Consider the following 26655-nt stretch of genomic DNA (forward strand, 5'->3'; position numbering starts at 1 on the left):
AGAAAATTTAGCTATGAGTGGCCGATCTTTGCCTGCTACATATCTGCCTATTCTGTTCGCAGGTGCTAAGTCTTCAGGTGATAGTGAATGTCCAGCTTGTCACCGGCCATAGCGATAACTTTTTCTGCAGACGGGTGGGCGTTCTCGTCTGAATTGCCTGATATGCCGTAAAACAGCAAGTTGTCTCGTCGAGACCTAACTTCGGCTTCGTCAAGGCGGCCTCGTAGTTCAGTGGCCTCTTGTTCCAACGATTTAGCGATTGACATGTATTAGATAGTTCTTGCTGCAGATTTGGAAGATCGTTAACCCTATTTTCTACAGATGGCAACCGCATGGTGATGTCAGTTACAGCAGCCGAAACCGTCTCGTGGGAAATCTTAAGATCCGACATTGCCGGTGATATACTGGATTAGTTAAATTTGATTCTAATACAGCGCTTATTTGTCTCTTTGACCATCTGAATTAGTTACGGAATAGCCTATGGCCTTATCAGGCCTCGCATTTTCTTCAATGTCGCCGCAAAGCAAAAGCAGTAAAGAATAGAATGGTTTCAAAATGCTTCTGGGCACAGAAGCACAATGGGTTATCTTTCTTGTAACATTTACAAGGTAGGAGAAAGGGACCACCAACCTGCACAACAAGAATGATGCGCTGTGAGTCCTTCGTTCTGCTTGTGCCTCCGTGCCCACTAGCGTGGTAGTGAGCGCTGCGTGCTTTTAACGTGTCCGTTATCGCACATGACGATGTCGCTGACGTTGGACAGCGTTGCTCGAGGTTCGGGCAAGGAATGACGTCAGAAAGGCCGGGCGCTGCGCTCTCCACCGCACATGAAGATTCAGTGGCGGCGCATTTGATAACCAGGCGTGTCGGCGTCTAGCAGCAACAAGGGATTTGGACAGTAGGAAGCGTTCGAATATCCGGGCCATCACTTGAAAGGAAGCCCAGAAGCTGCACAACAAAAAACATGCGCAGTGAGTCCTTGATTCTGCTTGCGCCTCCGTGCCCAAGTTATAGGCGTATTCTAGCGATCTCCTTCTTCCTCACCCACATTCGTTAGCGAATCGCATGATGTAATTAATAACGTATGATCCCGCTTTCCATCATCGACCCTTTATTTATTAGGCGACTTTAACGTAGCGAACATTAAATGGAACACTCAGCCTCCTTCATTACTTCCTTTTTCGTCTCAGATCAAAGAATATTTAGATTTATGTTCGACGTTTTCCTTTTCGAGAGTGGTCACTCAACCTACTCGGAATACTGATAGTATCTCAAACACTCTCCACCTAGTACTTACTACTGAACCCAAACTAACGTCCAACGTTACCTTCCTTCCGCCTTTAAGACAGTACGTTCTGTTCAGGGGTGGGATGTCGCCACCCATACGGCTGACTTTTTTTTTTTTTTTTGCATCGCTTTCCGCGCTGAAAGCTCGAAACGCCCAATCATGTCGAATGGCGGGATATTTGAATACACAGCTCTAATGGCAAGCCACAAAACCAAATTACGCGCCTTTGAGAAAAAAATTACGTCACTTTTCTTCTTAACGGATATGGCGTCACATCATTCTTTCTTCCGCCGGAGAGAGAGAGAGAGAGAAAGCAAGGACAGGAAAGGCAGGGAGGTCAACCAGAAGAGCATCCGGTTTGATACCCTACACTGGGGATGGGGGCAAAGGGAACAGAAAGAGGAAAAAGGGAGAGAGTGAGCACTGACTGCGTGTGGGAGGGACCCTGTACACATGGACACTATAAACGGTCTCTTAAGCCGGTGCACTTCAAGTATTGCACTAATGCACGATTCGCTTTTCATGTCAGTGACGGATGTGGCCACGGTCCGAGTATCTTTGACTCGGTGAACGGTCTTCCGCCGGAAGTGTTCCCTCCACATATACAGATGGCGCTAAGCCCCATGAACCGCCGAAGAACCGCCATGTTTTGAACATATGGGCTTCTATTGAAGCTTAAGTACCAGGCATATTTATCTTGATAGACATTTTCATCGGGCGAGGAGGAAAGGGCGCGCGGCGAGCCTTTCCTCCTCTCCGGTTTAGGCGATCCGGCGCGGCGCTGCTTGAAAGTATTGCTGTCGCGTGCTGCGTAACGATTTCTAGATGTTTTAGATCTTACTTTGTGAAATTTACGCAATGTCCATTCATATAAGGTCGTCAGGGAAGCCTATCAGTGCATCGGTAATTACAGTACGCGGAAATATGTCTTGGGGGCGCAAACATGTGACGTGCATTATCAGCCACAGTGTGTGTATGTGTTGTGAACTGTTTTGCATATATCGGTTTTAATGCAACGAAGACAACCAGTGTCTTTGTATTACCAGCATGAAATGGTAAATCAGCCTACTATCTGATGGCTTGTCGTAGGGATTAAAAGATAAAACGTAAGAGTGCATGCTTGTGTACAGCCAACCTAAGGCAACTGCGAAACATCTAAGCGGCAGACGCTATCAAATATTTGTGATACACCGGCATCGTTCTCACGCATTTCAAGTCTAGTAGGCTTGAAATCAGTATATGTCTACGCTAGCCTTCCTGCATGAGGCCGATCGCACTGCTCAACACAGCGATCAGTGCGGTTGGTGAACGAGCATGATACATGTATAAGCTATGTGCTTCGGCATTGCCTTTTTGCCCTGTAAAGCCATAATATATGAAAGGGATAGCACAAAGAGAATGCGATGGCTATTCTTGAGGACAAAATTTCCGTAATACGTGTGAGTGCGTCGTAGAGAAAGGAACGAACACTACCGAAAATTCGGTTATTATCCTCTTTCTCGAAAAAGAAAGAGAAAACGTGCTGACGCCGCAATACGGCCTCGCATAGTCACGCCGCACAACGTTTATAAATATATAAATGTTGATGCCGTGTGCTTGGATCATGCGCTATATAGAACAAAGATATCTGTAATCCAGCACCCACCCCTGCTTAGGGCGCTCGCGCAGTTCGTAAACGGTCACTTTGCTGGACAATCTTAATTCACACTATAAGGTGTGTGGTTATTACTAACCAAAAATATTTTATTCATGGGTGGAAACCTCATTTGCCGAACCAAGTAGTAACGCAATGTAATCTACAGCTAACAGTTTGAACGCTTGTCAAAGTATAACAGCACAGCTCCTATTGTAGCAGAACGTTACCTACGCTGTTACGGCTCTTAAACCACAGCTAAGAACCAAAGAATAATATCGCTATAAAGTGACATTAGTGAATAGAACAGTCAGAAATATAGAATTGATCTCCGAGGCTGATTGTAGGCTCAAGAATGCGCGCGCACATCGCGCTGTGAGCTCCGTCCGCCTCAACGCCAGCAGAAACTCCGGCCATGCCGACTTAACCCACTTGAGCACGTCTCACAGAACCATTTACCACGTAGAACATGCCACGTCATACTAAATGGACCGCACGAGCGTGAAAACAAACGCCAGAAGCTTCCGCCGAGCGTATACCTGCCATGTAAGGCGGAGTGATCGCCCAAGCCACTATGCCGACTGCCCATAGATGGCGCCACTGTGTAGCAATATGGTGGCACCCATGAAAAAAAGGTGTATAGGAGAGCAAATTTCGAGGCCATCAATAGCGAGTCACATACGTTTCTTGACACATTCGTGACTAACTTTGATGGCCATGCTGTGCAAACTAATTGGGACATGTTTACTCATAAAGTAAATAATCTAATGAACAAATATGTTCCCAGCCGTAACTTAACTTCTAACCCACATGCTCCCTGGTATAACACTCGAATCAAACGACTTTCTAACCATAAAAGCGTATCTACCGCTCAGCTAAGTTATCCTAGAGTGCTTCTCGTTTGGCGGCATACAAGGCGGCTTCTAACGAATATATTCAAGCGTTAAAACTTTCTAAACGCACTTTTCTTGCTGTTACCCTTCCATCTACTCTTAAAACTAGCATTAAACAATTTTGGAAAATATTTAGACCTGTTTCTTATTACTTAATCTTATTAGACGACTCCACGGTGCAGCCTGTTCCTAATAAGGGTGCTGCAACTCACCTTAACAAAGCCTTGCTCAAAAAAATTTTGGCAGCTCTTAATAAGCAACTTCCCGAGTAAGGAACTATAATTATCCAGTAATGTTCCCAGTAATACTTCATACACCTGGTGTGGCTAAACTTATTGACAAACTCGACTACAATTCTTCACCGCTTCGACTCAATTAACACTAAGTTCCTAAAAAAACACTTCTGCGTACAGTTCTATTATACTAACCTAAATTTTTCAACAGTCATTCAACACAGGCGCTTTAACTTATCAGTGGAAGGTTGGGAAGTGGCTGCCGCTTCACAAATCTGGTAACAAAAACATAGCAACCAACTATTGCCCCATCTCACTTACCAGCAGGTGCTGCAAACTGCTAGAACACATTGTATTCACAAACCTCGTCGACTTTCTGGAAAATGGCTCCTTTTTTCAGCTGCACAGCATGGCTTTAGGAAATCACACTCATGCGGGACTCAACTCGTATCCTTCACTCATCAGCTGCATCGAATTCTTGACCGTTAATCATGTGCTGACTCCATATTTTTAGACTTCTCAAAAGCATTCGATAAAGTCTGTCACAAACTTCTAATCCCCAAACTAACCCATTTGAATATTAGTGCTAATCTATTAAAATGGATCGAATGTCTTCATGTTCATCGCTTACAATACGTTACTGCTAACGGCTGCCATTCGTCGGTGTGCTCTGTTGCTTTCGGAGTGCCCCAAGGATTGGTTCTCGGTCGATTGTTTTTCTTTATATATACATATATTAACGACCTTACTTCCCAAGTAATTTTTAACATTCATCTCTTTGCTGATGATTGTGTTACCTTCAGAGAAATAACTACAGGTTGTGATACTAATCGTGTTCAATCGGACCTTGATATAACATCTAACTGCTGCAGTTTATGGCTAATATAATTTAATGTTAACAAGTGTAAAGCTATACATGTATCTAGGACACCTAACGTCTCTCAACTATACTATTTAAATTACCTTCCTTTAGAACAGGTAATTTCCTACAAGTACTTAGGAATTCATATCACATACAACCTTACCTGGGTAACCCACATTAATAATATAGTGAACAATGCTAACCGCGCTCTTGGTTACTTAAGGCGAAACTTTTTTAAGGCTCCACACTCTTTGAAATTATTGCGTTATAAAACATTAATAGGCCCGAAATTAGAATACGCTACATGAGTCTGGGACTCTAATAGCCTAGCCTTAATTAACGCATTAGAATTAGTTCAGAATAACGCTGCTCGTTTTATTCCTTCGAACTATAACTGAATTGCCAGCTTAACAGCCATGAAAACTAGCCTTTCTCTTCCATCTCTTGCAGCTCGACGTAAAGTTTCCCGCTAATCATTATTTCACAATACAACACTGCGTAATGTATTCATTCATACTCCACACTACGTATCTCGTCGCATCGATCATTCTTACACGGTTCACATCCATTCACGCAGCACAAATACATTTTCCCAGTCATTCGTACCTTGGACGTCACTAGAGTGGAACCACTTTCCCGCAAACATTGTATCTATCAGCAATAATTTCTTGTTTCGTGATGCCTTAACCAACATTACTTGCGAGAATGCGTTTCATGTACTTGTATACATTGTTCATTTTTTGTAATATCTTTTGTAATTGCTCATTGTATTCCTACTGAATTATTTGTCAAATTGTATTTTTATGTTGTATTTATTTTCGTTTGTAATACTTATTATTTTGAACTTACCTGTAACCCACTCCATTCTGCGAAGCCTTCACAGGCCTTGAGGGTATAATAAATGAACTGAAATGAAATGAAATAAAGGTTTTTATTATGTCACTATATCCAGATCTGTTCTTTATTTCTGGTCATAACTTTGAACAGTTCTTTAATTGAAGGTGAGCACTAGCAAGGGGAGCCAGTCACGGTACCTTAATGGTTACGCTCTCCTAAGGTAGCGCGTTCAAACTCAGCTGTGGCGGTGTCATTTCGACGAGGGGTAAATGCAAAAACGCTTGTTTACTTGGACTTAGGCGCCCGTTAAAGAACCCTAGGTGGTAAAATTTCACCCGGAGTTCCCGCTCTGCGCTGTGCCTCGTAATAATATCTTGATTTAAAACTCCAGAATTTACTTCATTTTATACACTCCCTTGCGTGTTAAAAAATTAAGTTCATCTTTATCGATGTAACATTGGTGCAATGCAAGTGTGTTCCACCTATTTCATGGCTTGTATCCTTGGGCTTCCATTACACCATATGTTCAACCGTTAAACATGCATTTGGTTATACGGCGACATATACCGGATGTCCCAGCCAATGTTAGCCATGGTGTTAAGAACTAACTTGTACAAAATACTATAGTGAGACCTATGGCATATGAATATTTTCTTGTGGCCATCAATACCATCGAGTAGTTTTTTTCTTTATATAACCATGGACGTGCTGATACGATTTAAGTTAGATGACCTGCAGGCAGTTCATCTTGATCTGAACGAAGTGTTTAAATGCACTAATAAAAATGGCTTTAAGCTAATTCTCAATAAAAGCTCCTGTGTTATCACAAGAGACGCCTCTTTGCAGATCACGATCTAGAACATCATGGGCAGTCGATAGCTGTGAACACAACACGCAACTCTAGGCATTATACCAGACGCAAAACTTTCATTCCTCACCGACTATCTGAAGAACAAATGCTTAAATAAGAATGAACACTCTAAATTTTGCCGCATACTGCATGGAGTAGTGATAGTAAGGGCCTCACGAACCTCTGCAAGAGCCTCATAGGTACACGAATAAACTACTGAGCCATAATTTATCAGTCTGCTATGCCAGCGCCCTCAAAATGCTAGATCTTGATCCCCATTTCGGCATCCGCCTGGCCTCAGGCGCCTTCACGACAAGTCCTGTCGCAAGCTTTTACGCATAATCAAATGAGTAGTCACTGAATCTGTAGAGGTCATGCTCTAGTTCTACATGTTTCCTTAAAGTACATTCGAACCGTGAGCACACCTATTTTTTCAACCATAAGCGAGGCAACCTGTGCCACACTGTTTCATAATCGACCGCATATCATATTGGCCGCAAATAAAGACGGGGACAGCGGAAGTGGTACCGTATATTCACAGGGTCACCTACAATATAAGGAAGGTGGCAGGCAGGTTTGGAGTCCCGCTTGTCTTTTCAGCCGCTTTACAGATAGCGCGGCTCTGCCCCGCACCTCCCGTGATCCTAAAGGAAGGCAAGGCTGTGGCAAGAACCATACCAAGCCGTGTGTAAAAGGCAATGTAGGTGTTGTTTACGAAATCCCCCTGGCGTATGGCAAGTCCTACATAGGGCAGACGGGACGGTGCCTGAATGATCGGGCCAGTGAACATGAACCAAAGTTAACGAAAGATGAATTGGCGCACTTGCCTGCGCACTGCAATGCCTACCCCTGTGCACCACTGTTCAAGGAGATAAAAATTCTGGGGAGAAGCTAGGACCAGACTGCACGCGAACTATGGAGGTATATCACATAAAAAAGGAAAGGCCAAGACTGTGTTAGTGACGCTTCCATTAGGTTGTTTCAATCAGAGATAGATTTTTTGCATAATTGGTTGCCCCGCTAGGTTGATGAGTGATATTGTTTGCTACGTTCTGCGCATGATCTATTTGTCTATATATTTCCATGGGTTGCCGTGAATAAACCAGTTGAAAGAAACCGCCCGTGTAGTTTTTGTGTACTCTTCCGCTGTCCCCGTTTTTATTTGTGGTCATATCATATGCAGTAAACACCAACTAGGGCAAACTGAAGTTCTTCATAATCCACCGTCAGCGAGAGAATACTGCTCACTACATGCAAAGAAACTCGGTGAAGTAATTGGCGTTCTACTATTTGAAAATCATCTAACGGCTTTAGCGAAGCTGATACCGCTATGGCAGTGACATCTTGTGGAATGTGACGCATCGTCTGTCGGAGTGACAATGCGCGCTCCAGAGGTGTACATCCAAATGCACTTTCTAGAGCTTCAGCCAAAGTATACTTCTGCCCGCAATTTCACATTAATGCATCACACTCGCATACCGTTGTTTCTTATGCAGTACTCTGTGTATCCCTCTGGGAATCTGACGTTCTGGACCCGCAGAGAAGTATCTTTATGCCTGAGGCACTTGCTTTATTGACGGCACTCAAATACATCAAGAAATTAAAGCTACGAAAAGCAATCATATAATGACTCTTTAAGCGTCGTTAAGGCTTTGATGTCACTACAAAAGCATAACAATAATCTTATTAAAGACATTTTTTCACTCGTATGCACTACTTATGGACCTAACCAAAGTGTAAATATTCTGGTTGCATGGACACGGAACCATTGAAGGTAATATGCTTGCCGATGAACTCGCCATATTCATAGCAACGAAACCTAGCAACTCTACCACAGCGGTGCCTGCCATAGATTTGAAGCCTTTCTTACGAAAAAAAAAAACAGGAAGAGGAGGAGACGTTGGCCTGGAGAGCGTATCTTTAACCTGCTATTCACCGGGATGAGGGGAAGCGTGCGATACAAGGAAATGTAGGTGGCAGGTAATTCTGATATGCTACAATTAGCTACCATACACTGTATACATGTTGTCCAGTACGCGGATACGCGCTTTAGACACACGCAGGAGTAATCTTGTTCACATCAAACGGTATCACGCAAACACATATTTCGCACTGTCTTCACGTCTCACAAGTCCTAGAGACTCGTCTCTATAGGAGTTCGAGCTGGCACGCGCGGGCCCGGGCTTGAGTTCATCTGCAACGCAAACCATTGGGAGTGCATCTAAGGCTACTGACTAGGCACAGGAATCGTTCACTGATAAACGTCACAAGCATATGGCCCGACGCTGCCTACTCAGATGCCGTGTTGTCGCAACAAGATCTACTGCCGTCGGACTTCGCACCGCATCACGTACAGGAAGTTCCACTCTGGTAGTGGCAAAGCCGACGGTGAGACTCTCAAGCCCCGGAATAACGAAGTCGAAAATGCCGCTTGCTGTGGTCAAGCATTTCGTGTTATCCTATGCTGTTAACACATACGTAAAAAAAAACAGGAGTTATGGCTATGCGTATGGGTCGCTGAAATATTTAACAAAGTACGTCATTAGGCCTCTGTTTGAAAATTGCCCACACATAAGAAAAATACGACGGACTTCGGTAATTTTCTGTTGACTTAGAATAGGCCACACGTATTGGCAACTGCAGAATTCGTCACTTGTGCTGGTAACACTCTCCAAATAAACAAAGATCGCTATGACATCACAGGTCACGGCAGCTCTTTCGCTTGGTGCTGGGCTCAAGTCTTCGTTTGTAGCGTTGGATCAAGGTGTTTCGTCGAAGTCGAAGGGGTTCTTTCTGTCGTTCACATTATTTTGATCTGTCTCAAGGATTTCAGCGACGCAACCGCGAAAATAGTTGCGCTAGCATGCAAGCGTCCGGCCTGTCTAGCGAGCCACATCATATTTTTTTCAAGATAAAAAGCATTTAAAGCGAGCAGTAATTTAAACAAGGGAAGTGTTTTCGTGTTATGGGCCTATTCGAAGGGTGCAAGCGATTGTTCGCGGCGTTACTCTATTGCTATTTGTACAGTCGAGGGCAAAAGTATGAAGACCAGAGGTACCGCTATTTCTTTTTTTCTTTTTTCTTTTCTTTTCTTTTTTTGCTTCACAGCCTATGCATAAAGGAAGAAATCAAGTGGTACTGGGTACGTGCGCCTGTTCGACCAGCGTCTCGCATTAGACAATTTCACATTGCACGGCTGTGCTAGAAGGAATTAATTTTTTTCTTGACGCCGTGACCTCTTAGATTTTTGCTGTCGACTGTACGACACTTGACTGTTTTCGACCTTCATATAAACAACTCCGCACTGCGACTCGTGTTGCAACATCCCCTACTGTATATTGCCAGCAACGTTTGTCGTGCTTTCAGTAGTTATATACGCATATTGTGAACTGATTGAACGAGTCTAAAAGCTATAAAGTTGCCTCCTCAGTGTGTCCTGGGATTAAAACAAATGGAAGTTCCGTTTGTGAGGCGTAGTGCATCTTGATCCGTGTGATAAGCTCGTTTGCATCTGATGACTGGCGCTTGATTCTGCTCGCAGTACGCAGTGTTCGTGGTAGGCCCGGGCTTGGGGAACGTAGCAGGCACCCACACACTTCGGTGAAGCGCGTGAAGTGAATACCAACCGATCGGACCAAGTTCTGTTTCTTCCAACAGGTTGCCTAAATTAAGGGAGGGTTTTGTTTTGAGCAAAGTCACTTCTATTGGTGTAAATGAATGACTCGGAAACGAAGTTGAACCAGTTGTAATGGAATTTAGATGCGCACGCAGTGTCATAAAACAAACTAGCGGCACTGTGCGCAGGTCAAATGCTTCAAAGCTGGAACGAGCGTTGTTTGCAGTTGCTTCTAAATTATTTGCGAGCAGATAAACTGAAACTGACAAGTCACCGCATTGAATGAGAAAACAGCATATCCTGCTTAAACCGCTTAACTAAAGCATAGCATGAAAGCGATATGTCGCCTCGCTTCTCCTGAGAGGCTGCTGCTGTCACAACAGCATTTACAGCACGTGCTTCCCGGCCCTCTCGTTGAAGGGCCTGGGTGAGGCATTAGGGCTATTCGGAAACTGTTGCGAGGAAGTTTTTTTTTTTTTATAGCGATTAGCATTCTCAGTTTACTTTGGCCACTTTATGTCTGTCTGTCTGGTCTGGTTCAGTCTGGTCAGGTCATTTTTGCGCCGTTCTTTAACTATAATAAAATCCTTAAAATTTCTCTGGAGATGGGCCGAGTCGAAACCGCGTCACAGGTGTTCTTCAAGCACACAGAGCGGGTATGTTCCCCGCGAAACAACACATATACCTAAACATTTCGAGTGCTACAAATATACGCTTTCAAACACTCGATTCCTATCCGAAAGCAAAGCTTTCCAAGTCTTCTCTGCCGGGTTGTGGCGCGTCTGCTTGGTCGGCTTCTTGCCGAGTAAGGTGCATGGGCCGGTTCTGTAGGCAGTTCAATTGTAGACGTGGCTGATCCCGGAGACAGTATAATCCGCGGTTGCGTCTATCACACGGGTCACGCTGTGTCGTGCTGCGTGAATTTGCCGGTAAGGCAAGAAATCGCTGTGCTGCAAAACGCGCTCCAGAAGATGAACAGTCTTGGCAGCAGCGGCAGTGCTCGCATTCCTTTCTGCTTCTACAGGCCATCGTGTTAAGCAAGTTCTTCTCAGAAGGCCACCCGATTTTGGCTGGATCAACGGCACGTCTCATCAAGGAAGCTATCTTGTCAAGCAACATCTTCACAGAAGACCACCAGGCGGTGCTCGCTTCTCCCGGCATCGCTACTTAAGGACCGTGTTCATCCGCTGTCGACCAATCTTGGCAGCAGCAGCAGTGCTCGCGCACCAGCTCACGCATTCCTTTCTGCTTCTACAGGTTGGTCACGACAGCATCTGTCGTTTTCATTGTTTTCCTGTTACTGTCGCTGCTGCCAAGAACTGTTTTTATGCTACTTGTGTCCTTGCATTAGGTTTTTAGTGTTTTTTAGTTGAGCGCTGTTAGACATGCCCACCTGTGCTGAGCTCGCTAAGAGAATGGAGGAACTTGAATCAAGACGTCTTAATGAATCGAATCGTATGACTGATCGCATTGTTGACAAGATTTTCGTTAACATGAAGACATCTGGGGTTGACGTGCTGGAGCTAAAGAAGCACGTGGACAACCTTGAGTCCAGTCTAATGTTTCTGAACGATCTGGTTGACAAGCTGCACGGTAAAAAGGCCTCACTTGTAGCAGAAAACAAAGCCCTGAAAACGGAAAACTGTTCATTTTCCCGCAGGGTATCCGAGCTCGACCAGTACTCTCGCATTAACAACATCGAAATCAGGGGTATCCACTGTTCTCAGGGCAAGGACTGTGTTGCAGTTTTGGAGACAGTGGGGAGGAAAATTGGTTGTCCCGTGACTTCCGCTGATATCGATGTTGTTCATCGAGTCGCAACTAAAGATAAGGGTAAGAAAAACTTAATTGCTAGATTCTGTTCTCGAACGAAAAAGAATGATTTTATCAGCAAGGCACGAAAGGCAAGGCTCTGCCTGAATGACATCGGCAAATATGACAGCAACTTTCCCATATTTGTTAATAACCACTTGACAGCACAAAATAAGGTACTCTTTTCCAAAGCACTGGTGCTAAAAAAAGCCAACAACTGGAAGCACATGTGGAGGGATAATTGTCAGATTAAGGCTAGAAAGACAAACGAAAGCCGTGTTTGTCGCATTGCTGATGAGTCTAACCTTTCTGTTTTCAACTAACTGCCTGTATTCTGACTCTTAAATGTCATTACTATCTACCATGGATTCTTACCTGTCAACATCTGCGCTGGATAAATTCATGTCGCGCGACTACCATTCAATTACTCACTTCAATGCTAGAAGTCTCCGCAAGCATTTTGATGATATTCAGTACCGGTTATAGACACTTAACAACACCTTTTCAGTAATATGTGTTTCTGAAACCTGGCTTAGTAATGATGAGAAGGACCTATTCTGCTTTAAATCATACACTTCTGAGTATTCTCACAGAGAGACGAGTTTGCACGGCGGTTCAGTTATATTTGCCTCATCTAACATTCCATATAAACGACGGCCTGACTTGGAGTTGAATATTACTACGAGTAATCACGGCGGTTCAGTTATATTTGCCTCATCTAACATTCCATATAAACGACGGCCTGACTTGGAGTTGAATATTACTACGAGTAATCACGGCGGTTCAGTTATATTTGCCTCATCTAACATTCCATATAAACGACGGCCTGACTTGGAGTTGAATATTAATAACTGTGAATCTGTGTTTGTTGAATTTGATTTCTCCGTCTTCAGTATAGGCAACAAGAACTTAGTGTTTGGCTGCATTTATCGCTCACCTTCTTCTTTAGTTACTCACTTCTGTAGAGCGCTTGATCAAATCATGGCAAAAATATCATGCGCTAATTGTAACGCGACATTCATGGGCGATATCAACATCAACCTCATAGATACCAATTCATCTAATTCTTCTAGTTATTCAAGCACCTACAATAGTTTTGGATATGAATGTTTAATTTCTCTCCCTACTCGTTGTCCTAACATTGCTGATGGCACCTTACTTGATCACGCATATCGAACTTGACAGATCCACCTGAGGCTGGCATTATTACTACCGATATTACCGATCGCTATCCTATCGTTCTACGCCTGCGCAATCACTCAGCCTTATCTAACACGTCATTCTACAGAGTTGTACTTGACAAAGGGATGTTCCTAGCTAGCGTAACTAAAACTGACTGGTCGGAAGCTATATAATCTAATGAACCTGAAAAATCTTTTTCATAGTTTTTAACCACACTTTCATCGCATTTCAACTCCCACTCTCATAAAATAAAATGCAGAAATAAAGGTATCATTGCCACAAAGTCCATGGCTTACAGATAGCCTTCTGAAAGCAATGCGCGGTCTCGTGAAAATTTGTATAAAAAAACAAAGAAGCAACCTTTCAATACTAAACTACTTGCTCGTTACAAAAAAATTCCCAACTCGCTTTCTGCACAGCTTAGAAGTGCGAAGAGGAATTATAACGAAGAAAAAATTATAGAATGTGGTATTAACACAAGAAAAAAAGTGGGAAATAGTTAACACTTTTTTAAACCGTAACTCTCAGAACGTCATTTCGAGCATCATTCGCAATGACATGGAATACAGTAATTCGCTTGATATTGCAAATGCCTTTTGTGATGCTTTCTTCAATAACACTTATGATTCCGCTTCATGCTCTAACATGTCCTTTAAACGCTTAGCTCATTCATTTTTCCAACAACACCTGATGAAGTAATTTTAGTAATTACAACCTCTAAAAGGCACTAGTGCTGGTCTAGATAATATTATCGCTTACCACATTAAAATGATCGCGCAGCATATCGCTAACGTCCTCCCAGCTATCATTAACCTGATTTTTCTACGTGAACGTGTTCCACGTGTTTTTCCACGTGAACTCAAACGAGGTGGAGTCATTCCAGTTTTCAAAAAAGGTGATCGCATGCTTACACGTAATTTTAGACCCATTTGCGTTGTTCCATCTTTTAATAAAGTTATTGAAAAACTTATCGAAAAGCGTCTAATACAATATTTAGGTAAATTTAGTATTCTTTCCCCTTTTCAGTTTGGCTTTCGTTCAAGCTTTTCAACTAATCTGGCACTTATATCTCTTTCTGATTATCTCAAAAAAGCAATTGATGAAGGTAAATTTGCAGCCTCGATATTCGTTGACCTATCCAAGGCCTTCGACACAATTAAGCACACAATTCATTGTGCTAAACTTGAAGCCATCGGAATAACTGGTCCGCCTATACTTCTAATCTGCAGTTACTTACAAGATAGAAAACAAGTCGTTAACATTTCTGGGTACTACTCTAAAGGAGCTACTACTAACATTCGTATAGTAGTAGCTCCGGGCTCGTGCCTGTTTCCAGCACGAGCCCGGCACACCGCCTGGCAACCTTGGAACTCTCCGACGTCAGCAACCACGAGACCACATTGCGCGCAATATAAACAGCAAGGAATCGCCGACTACACGGGGCACAACACCGCCAGAACAACGATGTTCACAACGCTCCTAACCTTCCAGGTGTGTTACCTAACCCATTCTAAGGAATTCAGAAGTGATGATAGATGTATAGTGGCGGTGTCGTGCCCCTACGACTGTGATCGGAAGTGTCGCGGTGTGGTGTTGTTTTGTCGCGATGCGTTTGCCTTCGATTTTCTATGTGAAACTATGTTGTTATTATCCAGTGACGTTGAGGTTAACCCCGGTCCATCCCCTACTGCTGAACTCTTGCCTATCCTCGACGCTATCAAACGATTAGAAAGTGTTCAAGCCGCAATTCATGTCGAGCTTGAGCAAATCAAATCAACCCAAGCTACCCAAGACAAACTTATAGCTGAAATAATGAGCCGCTCTAACATCTTAGATTCAGACCAACAAGATCCAACCAACTCAACCGCTGTTAACATCATCGGCCGACTGCAGCACGACATCACTACCCTGAAAGCCGCGAACATTGACGCCAACAACCGTATGCGGCCAGCCAACCTGCTCTTCTTTGGCATTGACGATTCTGATAAAGAACCTTGGAGTGATTCAGAGAACAAAATTCTAGACCTATGCAAAAATAATCATGGTTTAACATTGAACGCCAGCGATATTGAGCGTGCACACCGACTTGGAAGATTCTCCGAAACAAAAAAACGCCCAATAGTAGTAACACTGGCCCACTTCAAGACAAAAGAAAACATATTGGCATGTGAGCGTAAGCTAAAAGGTACATGTTTTGCCGTCAGAGAAGATTTTGCCCCAAGTACGCGCCTTGCACGCTCAAAACTGTTAAAATTTATGAAGACCCAAAAATGCGCGTTTAAGCTCAGCCTAGACAAGCTGCATGTAGGCAGCAGATGCTATTTTTATGATACTACATCCGATAGTCATTGAACATACCACAATACCTAACAGCAATCAAATGCCAGCTCCAACTGATACCTCATCTGACCAGCCCCAGTGACAAACAAGAAATTCCGTGCCTGCTTCATTCAAAAACCGCCCTGATTAATTTTTTTAACATTAGCGTGGTTTTCACTAGCATCCGCAGTATAATTCCAAAACGTGACGAACTCGAAAGCTTCATAGACGACACCACAGCCGATATGATTTTACTAACGGAAACGAGGTTAAATAAGGACGTCGGCTACCACGAAGTTTTTCCATCCTACCCTAACTTTACAGTTTACCGACGCGATCGGCGTAATAGCCGAGGGGGAGGTGTACTAATCGCCGTTAAAGACAGCTTACCATCATCCCTGGTAAATCACGACGACAACATCGAACTAACATGGGTAAGCCTGCACAGTCCCATTGGCAAAATAGTGTTTGGAATCTGTTACCGTCCACCAGATAGTAACCCCTCATTTTGCAATTTCTTACGCCTCTCTTCAGAACAAATAAAAAAAAAGGTATGCCCGCTACACCTATCTTCCTTTTTGGAGACTTTAATCATCCCAGCGTCAATTGGCCACTACTTTCAGTACCCTACAGAACACCCTGTAGTGAACCCAAACAGTTTCTTGAATTAACACTAAACTTTAACCTCCACCAAGCAATAACATGCCCAACTAGGGGCGACAACACCCTGGATCTCTTATTACCATCTAGCCCGGAAAACATAAAAAAAATTTGACTTCGCTCCCTGGCTTTAGCGACCACAACGTACTTCATATCGGCCTTTCATTGCCATGAAAAAAGAAAGCCCCCACGCAAAAATTAATCACTGATTACAAGAAAGCTATCTTCGACGCATTTAACCGCGAACTTGCACTCTTCTACGAAGATTTTCGACATTCATACTCTGCTGGCTCGGTCAACGACAATTGGGAATTATATAAGAACACCATGCTAAACTTAAAAAAAAACATATATATCCCTACTATCCTTATAAATACCGAGAAAAATAACCAGTGGTTTACGCAACACCTAAAGCGTCTACTTAATAAGAAAAAACGCCATTATCGGAAAGCAAAGCTAACTAATAACCACAGAGCTTGGGATAGGTATAAACTAAGCGTCAAAAAATACATCAAGGAATTGAAAGCTTCCAAAAACAAATTTTTTTCAACTGACGTCTTATCAATCCTTCAGTCCAACCCTCGTAAATTCTTTCAGATTATCTCCCCGCCTAAGCGCCAAACTCAGCTTCAACTATCAGACGACGACAACGTACTAATTGAAACTGAAAAATGTGCTACAGCCCTTAACAATTTCTTCACATCAGTATTTTCCCCTGGTATAAACTTCAGTTCTAACGAATTACCATGCCACTCGCTGACCACAATGCCCGATATCCAGATTAACGCTGATGGAATAGCTGGGCTAATACAGGCTCTAAAATTATCCTCCTCGGCTGGTTGCGATCAAATCAGCAGCAAATTACTTAAGAACACCAGTTCTCTGTCAAGCGCAATACTTAGCTTACTTTTCCAGCAATCAATCAGTACTGGTGAAGTTCCCCACGATTGGAAAAAGGCTCCAATCATTCCCGTCCATAAATCTGGTGATCGAACAAAAGCATGTAACTATCGTCCAATTTCTCTAACCAGTATCCCCTCTAAACTCCTGGAACATATCATAGCAACCCATCTTATACACTACCTTGAATCAATTCACTTCTTCTATTCATACCAGCATGGTTTTAGAGAACTATTATCCTCTGAAACTCAGCTCTCTGAATTCACCGATGAAATCCTACAACACATGGACGATCACCTACAAATTGACGCCATTTTCTTAGACTTTTCAAAGGCCTTCGACCGCGTCCCCCACAATCACCTACTTGCCAAATTATCTACTCTTGGAATCCCCCCATCACTGATTACTTGGATCGAAAATTTCTTAAAAGGACGCGTACAATACACATCCGCTAACTCTCACGACTCACACCTTTCTGATGCTACATCCGGTGTCCCCCAGGGAGCAGGCTTATCCCGGCTGTTATTTTTAATCTATATCAATGACCTGCCATGTAACACAAAAACTAGACTTCGTCTTTTTGCTGATGACTGCGTCATCTACAACGCCATCCATAAGACTGGTGATTCCATTGACCTACAAGAAGACATAGATACTATCGTTTCATGGTGTGAAAAATGGTTCATGTCTCTTAACCTTAATAAGTGCCAATGTATGTCCTTTTCACGCAAGCGCAGCATTACAAATTACGCGCACCACATAAGCTCAACTACAATACCAGGAACAGACTGCTATAAGCATCTAGGTGTTCACTTGACATCACCATTATCATGGGTTACTCACATTGAAACAATATGCGCAAACGCCTCGCGCACACTTGGTTTCTTGTGTCGCAATCTGAAATCTGCATCGCCCACTATAAAAAAAAAACTTGCATATCAGACATACGTTCGGCCGAAACTGGAGTACGCATCATCTATCTGGCACCCCTCGCAAGCATGTCACACCTACGAATTAGAAGCCATTCAGTTTCGTGCTGCACGCTTTATCATTTCAAACTACTCAAGTAAAACCAGCATAACTGAACTAAAACGCACACTCGATCTTCCCAGTCTCCAATCACGTTGTATCATCTCGCGTCTCTGCATGCTTCACTCTTTCTACTATCACCAAATAGCCAGACACCCTCGACTACAACCCCCGCGTAGAATCTCTCCCCGCCTCAATCACAGCTGTCCAATCGCGCACATTCAGTGTCGTACGTCTTCGATGAAGGATTCTTTTTTTTCCAAATGTAATAGCGCTGTGGAACAGTCTGCCGGACTGTATTGTCTCTTCCACCGACCACACGACTTTTCGTGAGAAACTAACAATCCACTACACCTAGAATGGTTTGTCACCAATTCATTTGCTACTTGACCCCTTTTAAGTAATTAATTGATAGTGATTCGTTCTCACGCATAGTATGTCTTTTAATAGTATTTATGTAGTATGTATTTTGTTGTATTTTATGGTTTCTTTACAGTGATTTTGATGATAGTACCGCTTGCTCGGTTCCCTCCTGAGCGTTGTTTCCTTTTCTATTCTTCGTCTATCTTTTCTTCCTCTTTTCCCTCCTTAGCGTGATGAAGAGTTCCTCACACTTTGTTTGCCCCCGCCTTATGTAATGCCTCCGGGCCTTTAAGGCTTCAATAAATGAAAAATAAATGAAATTGGTGTACCACAGGGGTCCCTATTAGGTCTTCTACTTTTCCTAATTTATGTTAATGATCTGCCTAGTTGCCTCTCCTCATCGAAGTGTATTCTGTACGCTGATGATACTACTATATTTAGCTGTAACAATTGTATATCAACGCTAACACGTGAGTTCAACCAAGTTCTCGTGAAAATTTCCACATGGTTTGAACTTAACAAGCTACAGGTTAACCATACAAATAAGACCTATTTTGTTGTCTTTGCCACACATCGGCGATCGCCTGAGCTCCTTCAGTCTATTTCCATCAACAATCGCCTCATCACTGCAGTGGATCATTGCACCTATTAGGGTGGGGAATTTGACCACCATCTTAAATTTCACCTTCACATAGCTGATGTTAAAAAGAAAATGGCATTCGGAATACGCGTTTTAATCAAAGCACGACCATATTTCTAATTTTCTACTCTCACGTCGCTTTATTATGCTTTTGTTCATTCTCATATTAACTATAACATTGAATCATGGAGAAACACTTATAACAGTCACCTAACTTCGTTGCAAGTCATTCAGAATCGAGCTATTCGACTAATAAGATTTTCACCTCGTAGCATTAGCGCGAATCACCTGTTACATGCACATAATATTTTGAATGTGACTGACCTTGTTAAATATAACCTGGCTATATATATTTTTAGGGCATTAAACAATGGTATTCCAGTAACCATCATACCAAAGACATCCGTTACTAATATAAATAATACTAGATTTGCAGAAAATATGAACTTCATTTTACCCTTAGTTCGCACCACTATGGTAAGCCGCCATTACACTGTGGAACACATTACCATTCCCTTTAAAATTGTTCAAAGCTCACAGATTTCGTACAGAACTTAAGCATTTTCTTTTAGCTTCCTCCGACTTTCCCACTTGCGTATAGTATGAGTTGTATTATTAACTTTAACTTTGTTTCTCTATTTCCCTCCCGCATTTTTTTTACTTTTTTTCTTCTTAAGCTATTTTTGTAGTTTCGCCTTTTGTTGACTAATCCGAAGCCTTGTCATTGTTTAATACATTCATATGCTGCTTTTCCGTTCATTTATGCCTTGTCTCCTAAAACCTTTATTCGTAAATTTTACATGTTGCCATTGTTGTTCGTATTATTAAGTCTAGTCATCATGCACAGGAGGTCCCATTTCAGTTTCTAACTACGGGACCTCCTTCTGTATATAAGTATGTTGTAATTATCCCCATTTTTGTCATAAATAAACTGATTCTGATAGCATTTTATTAATAATTCCAATCCTTGAACTGGAGTGCTCGAATAGGCGGTCATTACTCTTGCAATAAAATGAAATGTGTAATCGCAAATTTTTACAAAAATTTTACAATGAAGTTATTAACTAATTGTTTTACGGCAAATTGCAATTTATGAATTGTAGCCGGTGAGTTCGCAAGGTACATCCCCTTGGAACGAATTGTAAGGAATGCACCGGTTTCGAGATATGCGCATTCATATTTGCGGTAAACATGCGTAGTATTTGCGGTAAAAAGCGCCATTTTATGTGTTCAAGTAGAAGTATTGCATTTTTTTTTATTTCTTTCCTTTGAGTGCACATAAACAGTGAGCAATAACAGGTTGGGCCAATAACCGAAGCTAGTGTAGGCCCACGTTCGCATATATTTCGTTGCAGAAAAAAAAAGAAAAAAAAAACACACACACACAAACAAACACACAGTTATAGCACTTGAAATCAGGATGTATGTAACTGACAAGAATTTTTAGAGGGCGTGAAACAAAGGCAGTACTTTTGTAGCACAACGCCAAAATAACGCAAAAACAATAGAACTACCATGCATACAGACGATATACATGCAAGAAACAAAATGATCAAGAATATCCTATTATCGTCGTGTGCAATGGTAGCTCATTCAATCTTTCGTGGATGCAATGTTATTCGCTATTTTTATTTCCAGAGACACCAATTTCCCGATTTTCGCTCTGTGGTACCGAAGAAGCGTTGGCCGTAGGTGTTCCGAATTGGTATTGGTAAAATTAATTTTACATTGATGAGGTTTCTAGTGCTCCTGTTTCGGAAAATGAACAGGTTTATTGGAAACTGGCGATTGTTTCGAAGCATTCTGAAGATCGGTCTGTATGTGCCGCCGGAGAGGGTGTCAACGGCCTTTGGAGACCACAAACTAATAAAGAAACAGGCTATTTACCCCTTTTCAAGTTGTTCCTAGAGGCGCAGGAGAGTTGTTTTGTTTCGCCATGCACTCAGTGTACGATGAGCGGCACAACCGCAAAGGAGCAGTACGTGCTTGTGGTTGAACGCGCTATGAATGAGTAGCTTCCGGCAGCCGGAGTACCGGAATATTTCTATCACGGAGCGGCGTGCTTCGGATCGGAAGAAGCAAGATTGGTCATAATGTTCTTCCATTTAGAAACAGCGCGCTTACTGCGCCGCACCTTCTTCGCTGATATTACTGCGCGGTGTTTCAGTGCTGTGGAGTAGCTTTTCATTGATTAGGGAAACGAAAGAGTAGAACGAAATAACTAAACAAGGAAAATGTTCCCAATCTGTTTAATTGGTGTACTTCTTTTTTCACGACTTTGACTACGGAGACTACTGTCATCAAACACACTTAGCCGCGAGCATGACTGTCGATATTCTTAAATTTACTCCTCTCCAGACTCCCAATTTCCCCAAATTTTGATTCCAATGCCTCTCCCCTTTAGTATCTGTCTAATCGTCCATTTCACAAAGGTGCGCTTCCAAACAGTTTCAGAATTATCTCGACAGAGCTTCGTTAATGCGTATAGACGAGCATGATGGTTCTGCTGGAATCATGATAATAAGGAAAGGAAAACAACGTCAGGTCGTTGGGGAAATGGCGGCGGGAAAAGGGGACTTATTTGGGAACCGCCGCGTGTACGGCGCGCGCAGTTCTTTTGTCGCGGACACGACAGATGGCGCTGGTTTCTGGCCTCGCTCCGCAAGTCCGGCGCGGGCGCGGGTGTTTCAGCAAAGCGCACCGGAGCACCGGCCCGAGTCGCTTCACTCCTCGTCGAGACTTCTGCGAGTAAGGCGTCCGCAAAAGTTTCTGCCGAAACTATTCCACCCCACTCGGGAATTGAACGCGTTTCTCGCTGCCACTGGCTGTCTCTCTTTGGCCCTCCGTTGCCGCGTTCTGCTCATGCTTGAGCCACCGCTTTTATGATAAGAAGCGCGACTACTTTGATCAGTGATTGGTGAAACTTTTTTTTTAAGTCGCGCGCGACTCTTCGGTAAAGCGATGACAGTAGCGCTCGCTGCACGCATGCGTTACCGATGACGACGCGTCGTACGATCATTTGAAACGTGAGATAGGGAAGCGTGGTCAGGGATAGACGACGCGGCATAGAACGCGGAAACAGAGAGAAAGAAGATACGCGAAGTGGGCAAAAAGAAATTTCGCGCGTTGTTCCCATTTATCAGAGGTCAGGTATCGTGGCAAGCGATTTGAACTGGCTGTGTTGGTACACCTCCTCCGCGCACGTGTTAGTGGTGCTTCTGGCTGCTTCCCAGGAACGTTCTGTCCTGAGCTGCAGCAGCAGAACTAGTAGAGGCCCGTGAAGTCGTTCGTGGCGGCGTCATTTCGTGGTCAGGACAGTAGTTGCCCGTGACGCGGGGCTTCGACCTGATGGAGTCCAACTGCTCTGTGGACCTGTGGGCGGAGCCTATGGACGTGTTCAATTTCAGCAACACCTCTTTCCTGGATTTGGACGAGCTGGACTCGACGTTCACGTGGAAAGAGTACCTAAAGATGAGTGTCTACCTAGTTACCATCGTGGCCGCACTGGTGGGCAACTTCGCGGTCATAGTGACCGTGGTGACCAACCGCGTGATGCGCACCACCATAAACTACTACCTGCTCAACCTCGCCGTCGCCGACACACTCATATGCATCTTCTGCATGTGGGTGCACTTCGTCAACAGCCTGTCCACATTCTACGTGCTCGGATCCTTCATGTGCCGCTTCGAGGGCTTCGCAAAGAGTGAGCATCGTTCTCAGTTTACATCACTCGTTTTCGCGATGACGGTCAAGTGAACCCGAGCTTCAGTGCGGGGGTTGGCTGCTGAAGAGCGTAGACTATTAAGAAAAGGCATCTGAGCGCTCTGTGACTAAAAACAGGAAGCTGAACTTTTTGTACGAATGTTAACCTGACATGCTGCCCTTTGCGCGTATAGGACGTATGCTTTCTGCGTGCACACGGCGGCATGTCCTTTTATTATTGTTTTTGCCTGTCGCTAGCGTCTGCTTATGTATGAGCGTAGCGAAGAGACAAAGTAGCAACTTTCTCGCTCTTGACCCAGTAGGAGGAACACTAATGACTGTGTGTGCGTTTTTTCTTCTGCACCACTCAAAACGACACGACGCGTTCAACATGTACGGCGTACCCGCGTCCGCGTAAACTGCCCTGTCAGGAACAGTGACCGGGCCGTCTGCACGGGCGCAGTTAATGGGAAACAAGGAATGTACAAATTCAACAAAGTGAATCAAACGACTGATAATGCAACCTTTTATTTTGTTGTGGAGAGAAAGATTTAATTACAAAACAAAGTTTGACGAAGTTGCACTTACGTGTAAACATTCTTAGTTTTGAGCTTAATTGACTAGTTCGCACGGAACGCCAGGAAGTTCGCTTTGCGCATGTAGCGTTTATTTGACGCAGCGGCAGCCAAAGATGATAAACGTTTGAGAAAAAAAAGCAATTGACAATTCTATTAGAATTCCGGACGGATAACGATAGAGAAATTTTACCTTTTCTGCGCTGCAAAAAATGGGTAACCTGTGCCAAGTGTGATGTCTGCAACGCACGGGATTTGTTTGACAGGGATGCGTGTTACAGTCAACCTTGGCTCCATTTTGCTAAGATAAATATTTCACCATGTGCCAAACATTTCGGAATTTTTACACCACTCGGTCGGCCTCGTGGACTGTTGGTAACTGATATAAATGTTGACAAGCTAAACTAAACGCTCTCATAGAACAAACAAGACTTTGAGTTCCCAATTTGTTCCCTGTCCCAAAGAGGAGCAGGGTTGGGGGAAGATGCTTGTTCTCGTATTGGCTGCGAGCGAAATTCAGGCCCAGAGCATTTGGAAGGTGCCGTTAAACAACATACATAATTATGAAAGTGTTTTGCAGTGATGTACTAAGCGTATGGAGTGTCTCAAATCTCCGTTGTACCTATACTCAATGTACTCTTCATTTTTTAGAGATTGTACATTCCGTGTATACAACGTTGCGTTGATACTTTGCCAAAGTTCTCCTAAGATTGATTTCTATGATCAAAATGAATTATTTTCTCTAAAAGCGTAAGAATTATTGCGTATCCAGCCCCTTATTCGAGGAGTGAGCATCTCTATTTATCGATCAATTATTAATTAATTTGTCTCTCTCTCTCTTGCCGTTGTGCGTGTCTTTGGTGTCATTCAAGCCCAGCTACAACTTGTTTATGATTCGGTTGTGCCGATGTGCCCCTTCGAACGACTTAACTAATCGCGTATAACAAGTGAGTGACTGAAAGAATTTTATTTAGGTCAAGAGAAGACGCAGGGACGACCTCGCGCTACCAGGCTAGTCCCACGTAGGGACCGCCAAGCCGAGTTTTAATTAAATTTAATTGTGGGGTTACATGCCAAAACCACTATCTGATTATGAAGCACGTCGTAGTGGGGGACTCCGGAAATTTGGACCACCTGGGCTTCTTTAACGTGCACCTAATTCTAAGTACGCGGGCGTTTTCGCATTTCGCCCCCATCCCGGCCGAATCCCGGCCACCGCGGCCGGGATTCGATCCCGCGATTGAGAACTCTTCGGAATGGCATTGACAGCAATTTTTATATCTTGCGAAGAATGTCTTTCTCCCTAAGGCAACAAACTGCAAATACCACTTTACGCATATTCCGCCTGTCGAGACTTCCAATTTTCTCAGGTCTGTTAATATGCCATCTCAACTCAAACACAAAATTATGTGAAATACAAATTTATTTTCTGATGCTTTTCTGACACGTATTACGTAAACATGCCGTTTCCCCTACGGAGGAAGCGGCATGTTTACAGAAGCCCTGTAGTGTTGCAAAAGATTAAGATATTAGGCTGTATATGTAAATTATACCACTATACTAAAATTCGAAAGAGTCAACAAAAAGATATATAACGGCTTCGGTAGCACCGCTTTCACTTGTCAAGTGTAGATGTAGAAGGAACTCAGAGAAATGAAATAAACGCAACGCGAAATGTCTCGAACATATATATAATTTTTTCTATTTTAACTAATCTTCGTGAGGAAAGTCTACATAGACAGATATTCACTGCGACGAAGCAGACCTTCACTGAAGAAAAAGAAACACAGCAACGTGTATACGGCCTGTATTGCGGAGTTTATAGTGACATCTTTGGACAGCAGACAGCCGACGGTTGGGGGTTATGCGATATCAAATGAAACAAACGCTCCCTATTAGAACGGCGGAAATAATATGAGAGGATGCTGGCCGTAAACGTTTTTATAGGCTCCGCGGGTAAAATGAAGTGGAGGAAGAAGCGATAACCTTGCCATAAAAGGCACGCCAGATCGCAATGCGCCATGAATAAACCAAGCGTTCCTGGTATCGGCCAATAACCAGTGGGCGAGAGTGCAGTGCTGACCGGAACGATGTGGTCGGAGCCAAGAGTCAACCTGAATTTTCATAATGTGATCTCCTAAAGCAGGCGACGCCTTATGCAGAAAGCATAGTGTAATAGCGGCAGTGCAGTAGTGAAGTAGGCACTTTGATACGGGAAAAAATTCTGTTCGTGTTAAAGCGAAGCCTTCTTGAAAAACCCTCCCGAAATTTTCTGAACGTGGGTGCTGCTGCACACTTGTCAAATAGCTCAAACGAAGGAAAGCACTACCATCTTTACTACACCTGAAGGTGTCCTGGATGCTGACCTTGTTCCTTGTTTTATATGGGATTGCCAAGTAATGAAGCAAATTGCACTTGACTATCCACATCGAAACAAATATATATGCATGTAGACGTCATCAAGAACACAATTTATTTACTAAAGCAAACCTATCTGTCTACTTTCCTAGTGTTTGGGGTTTGGCGCGTCCGCTTGGTCGGTTTTTCACAGAATAAACGGAAGTTTACTATTGCACTATCTCCAGGATCGGTGCTCTCTAGTAGGCGCGAGGGCCCTAGATAGTGCCATAGCAACGCCAATTTCGGAGACCGTTTGAAGCGCGGTCACGTGGGTCACCTGGGGGGGAGGGGCTCTCCGTATCTTGCCGTCTTCACTGGCATGCGTGTAATCGCCATAGGGCAAAACACTGTGCAGAATATAATCAGTTGCATGCCATTTCTTTAACGGCTTCACGAAAGCTTCGCCTCTCAGATTCCAACATGTGGGTTGGATCTGCATATATATTTTTCTCATACTGGCTCTATACCAATCGCGCTGTGAACTGTGCATCTGCCTTGCAGTAGCCAAACTGTATTCACCTTGTTTTTTGGATGATAGTAGGACGCGTAGTGCTAAAGAATACACATCTGAGGATGAAGGGGAAGGTGCCAGTCCTTCTGTTCAATCATTATCTGAAACATGAAAAAAGTGAAATCGAAAGACAGGAAGGAATGACATCCTTTGCTATCTGTAAGTTATGCCAGACTAGGTGTTATCAATTTTTATCTCTTCTTCAATTAATAAATTAATTTTATGCGCATATTCTCATAAAGAAGATCAATTAATGAATGAATCAATCAAGCAGTGCCATCTACAAAAACGACACAACTATCAGTGGCACTTTTTTCTTCGGGAACTATGGCACGCTGAAGCTCCCACTT

At 43.3% G+C, this 26655-nt stretch overlaps 1 protein-coding gene across 1 annotated transcript in view; it reads left to right on the plus strand.

The window, feature by feature from the left end:
• The first annotated feature begins 22052 nt into the window (after positions 1 to 22052).
• The window catches only part of LOC142578976 (QRFP-like peptide receptor), an 813496-nt gene continuing 808893 nt past the window's right edge, over positions 22053 to 26655 (plus strand). The window contains exon 1 of the mRNA XM_075688743.1: positions 22053 to 22820. Within this exon, the coding sequence (XP_075544858.1) occupies positions 22466 to 22820 (355 nt within the window). The 5' untranslated portion in view covers positions 22053 to 22465. The remainder of the gene's footprint in view (positions 22821 to 26655) is intronic.

The sequence above is a fragment of the Dermacentor variabilis genome, chromosome 1, assembly GCF_050947875.1.
Source record: "Dermacentor variabilis isolate Ectoservices chromosome 1, ASM5094787v1, whole genome shotgun sequence".
NCBI classification, from domain to species: domain Eukaryota; kingdom Metazoa; phylum Arthropoda; class Arachnida; order Ixodida; family Ixodidae; genus Dermacentor; species Dermacentor variabilis.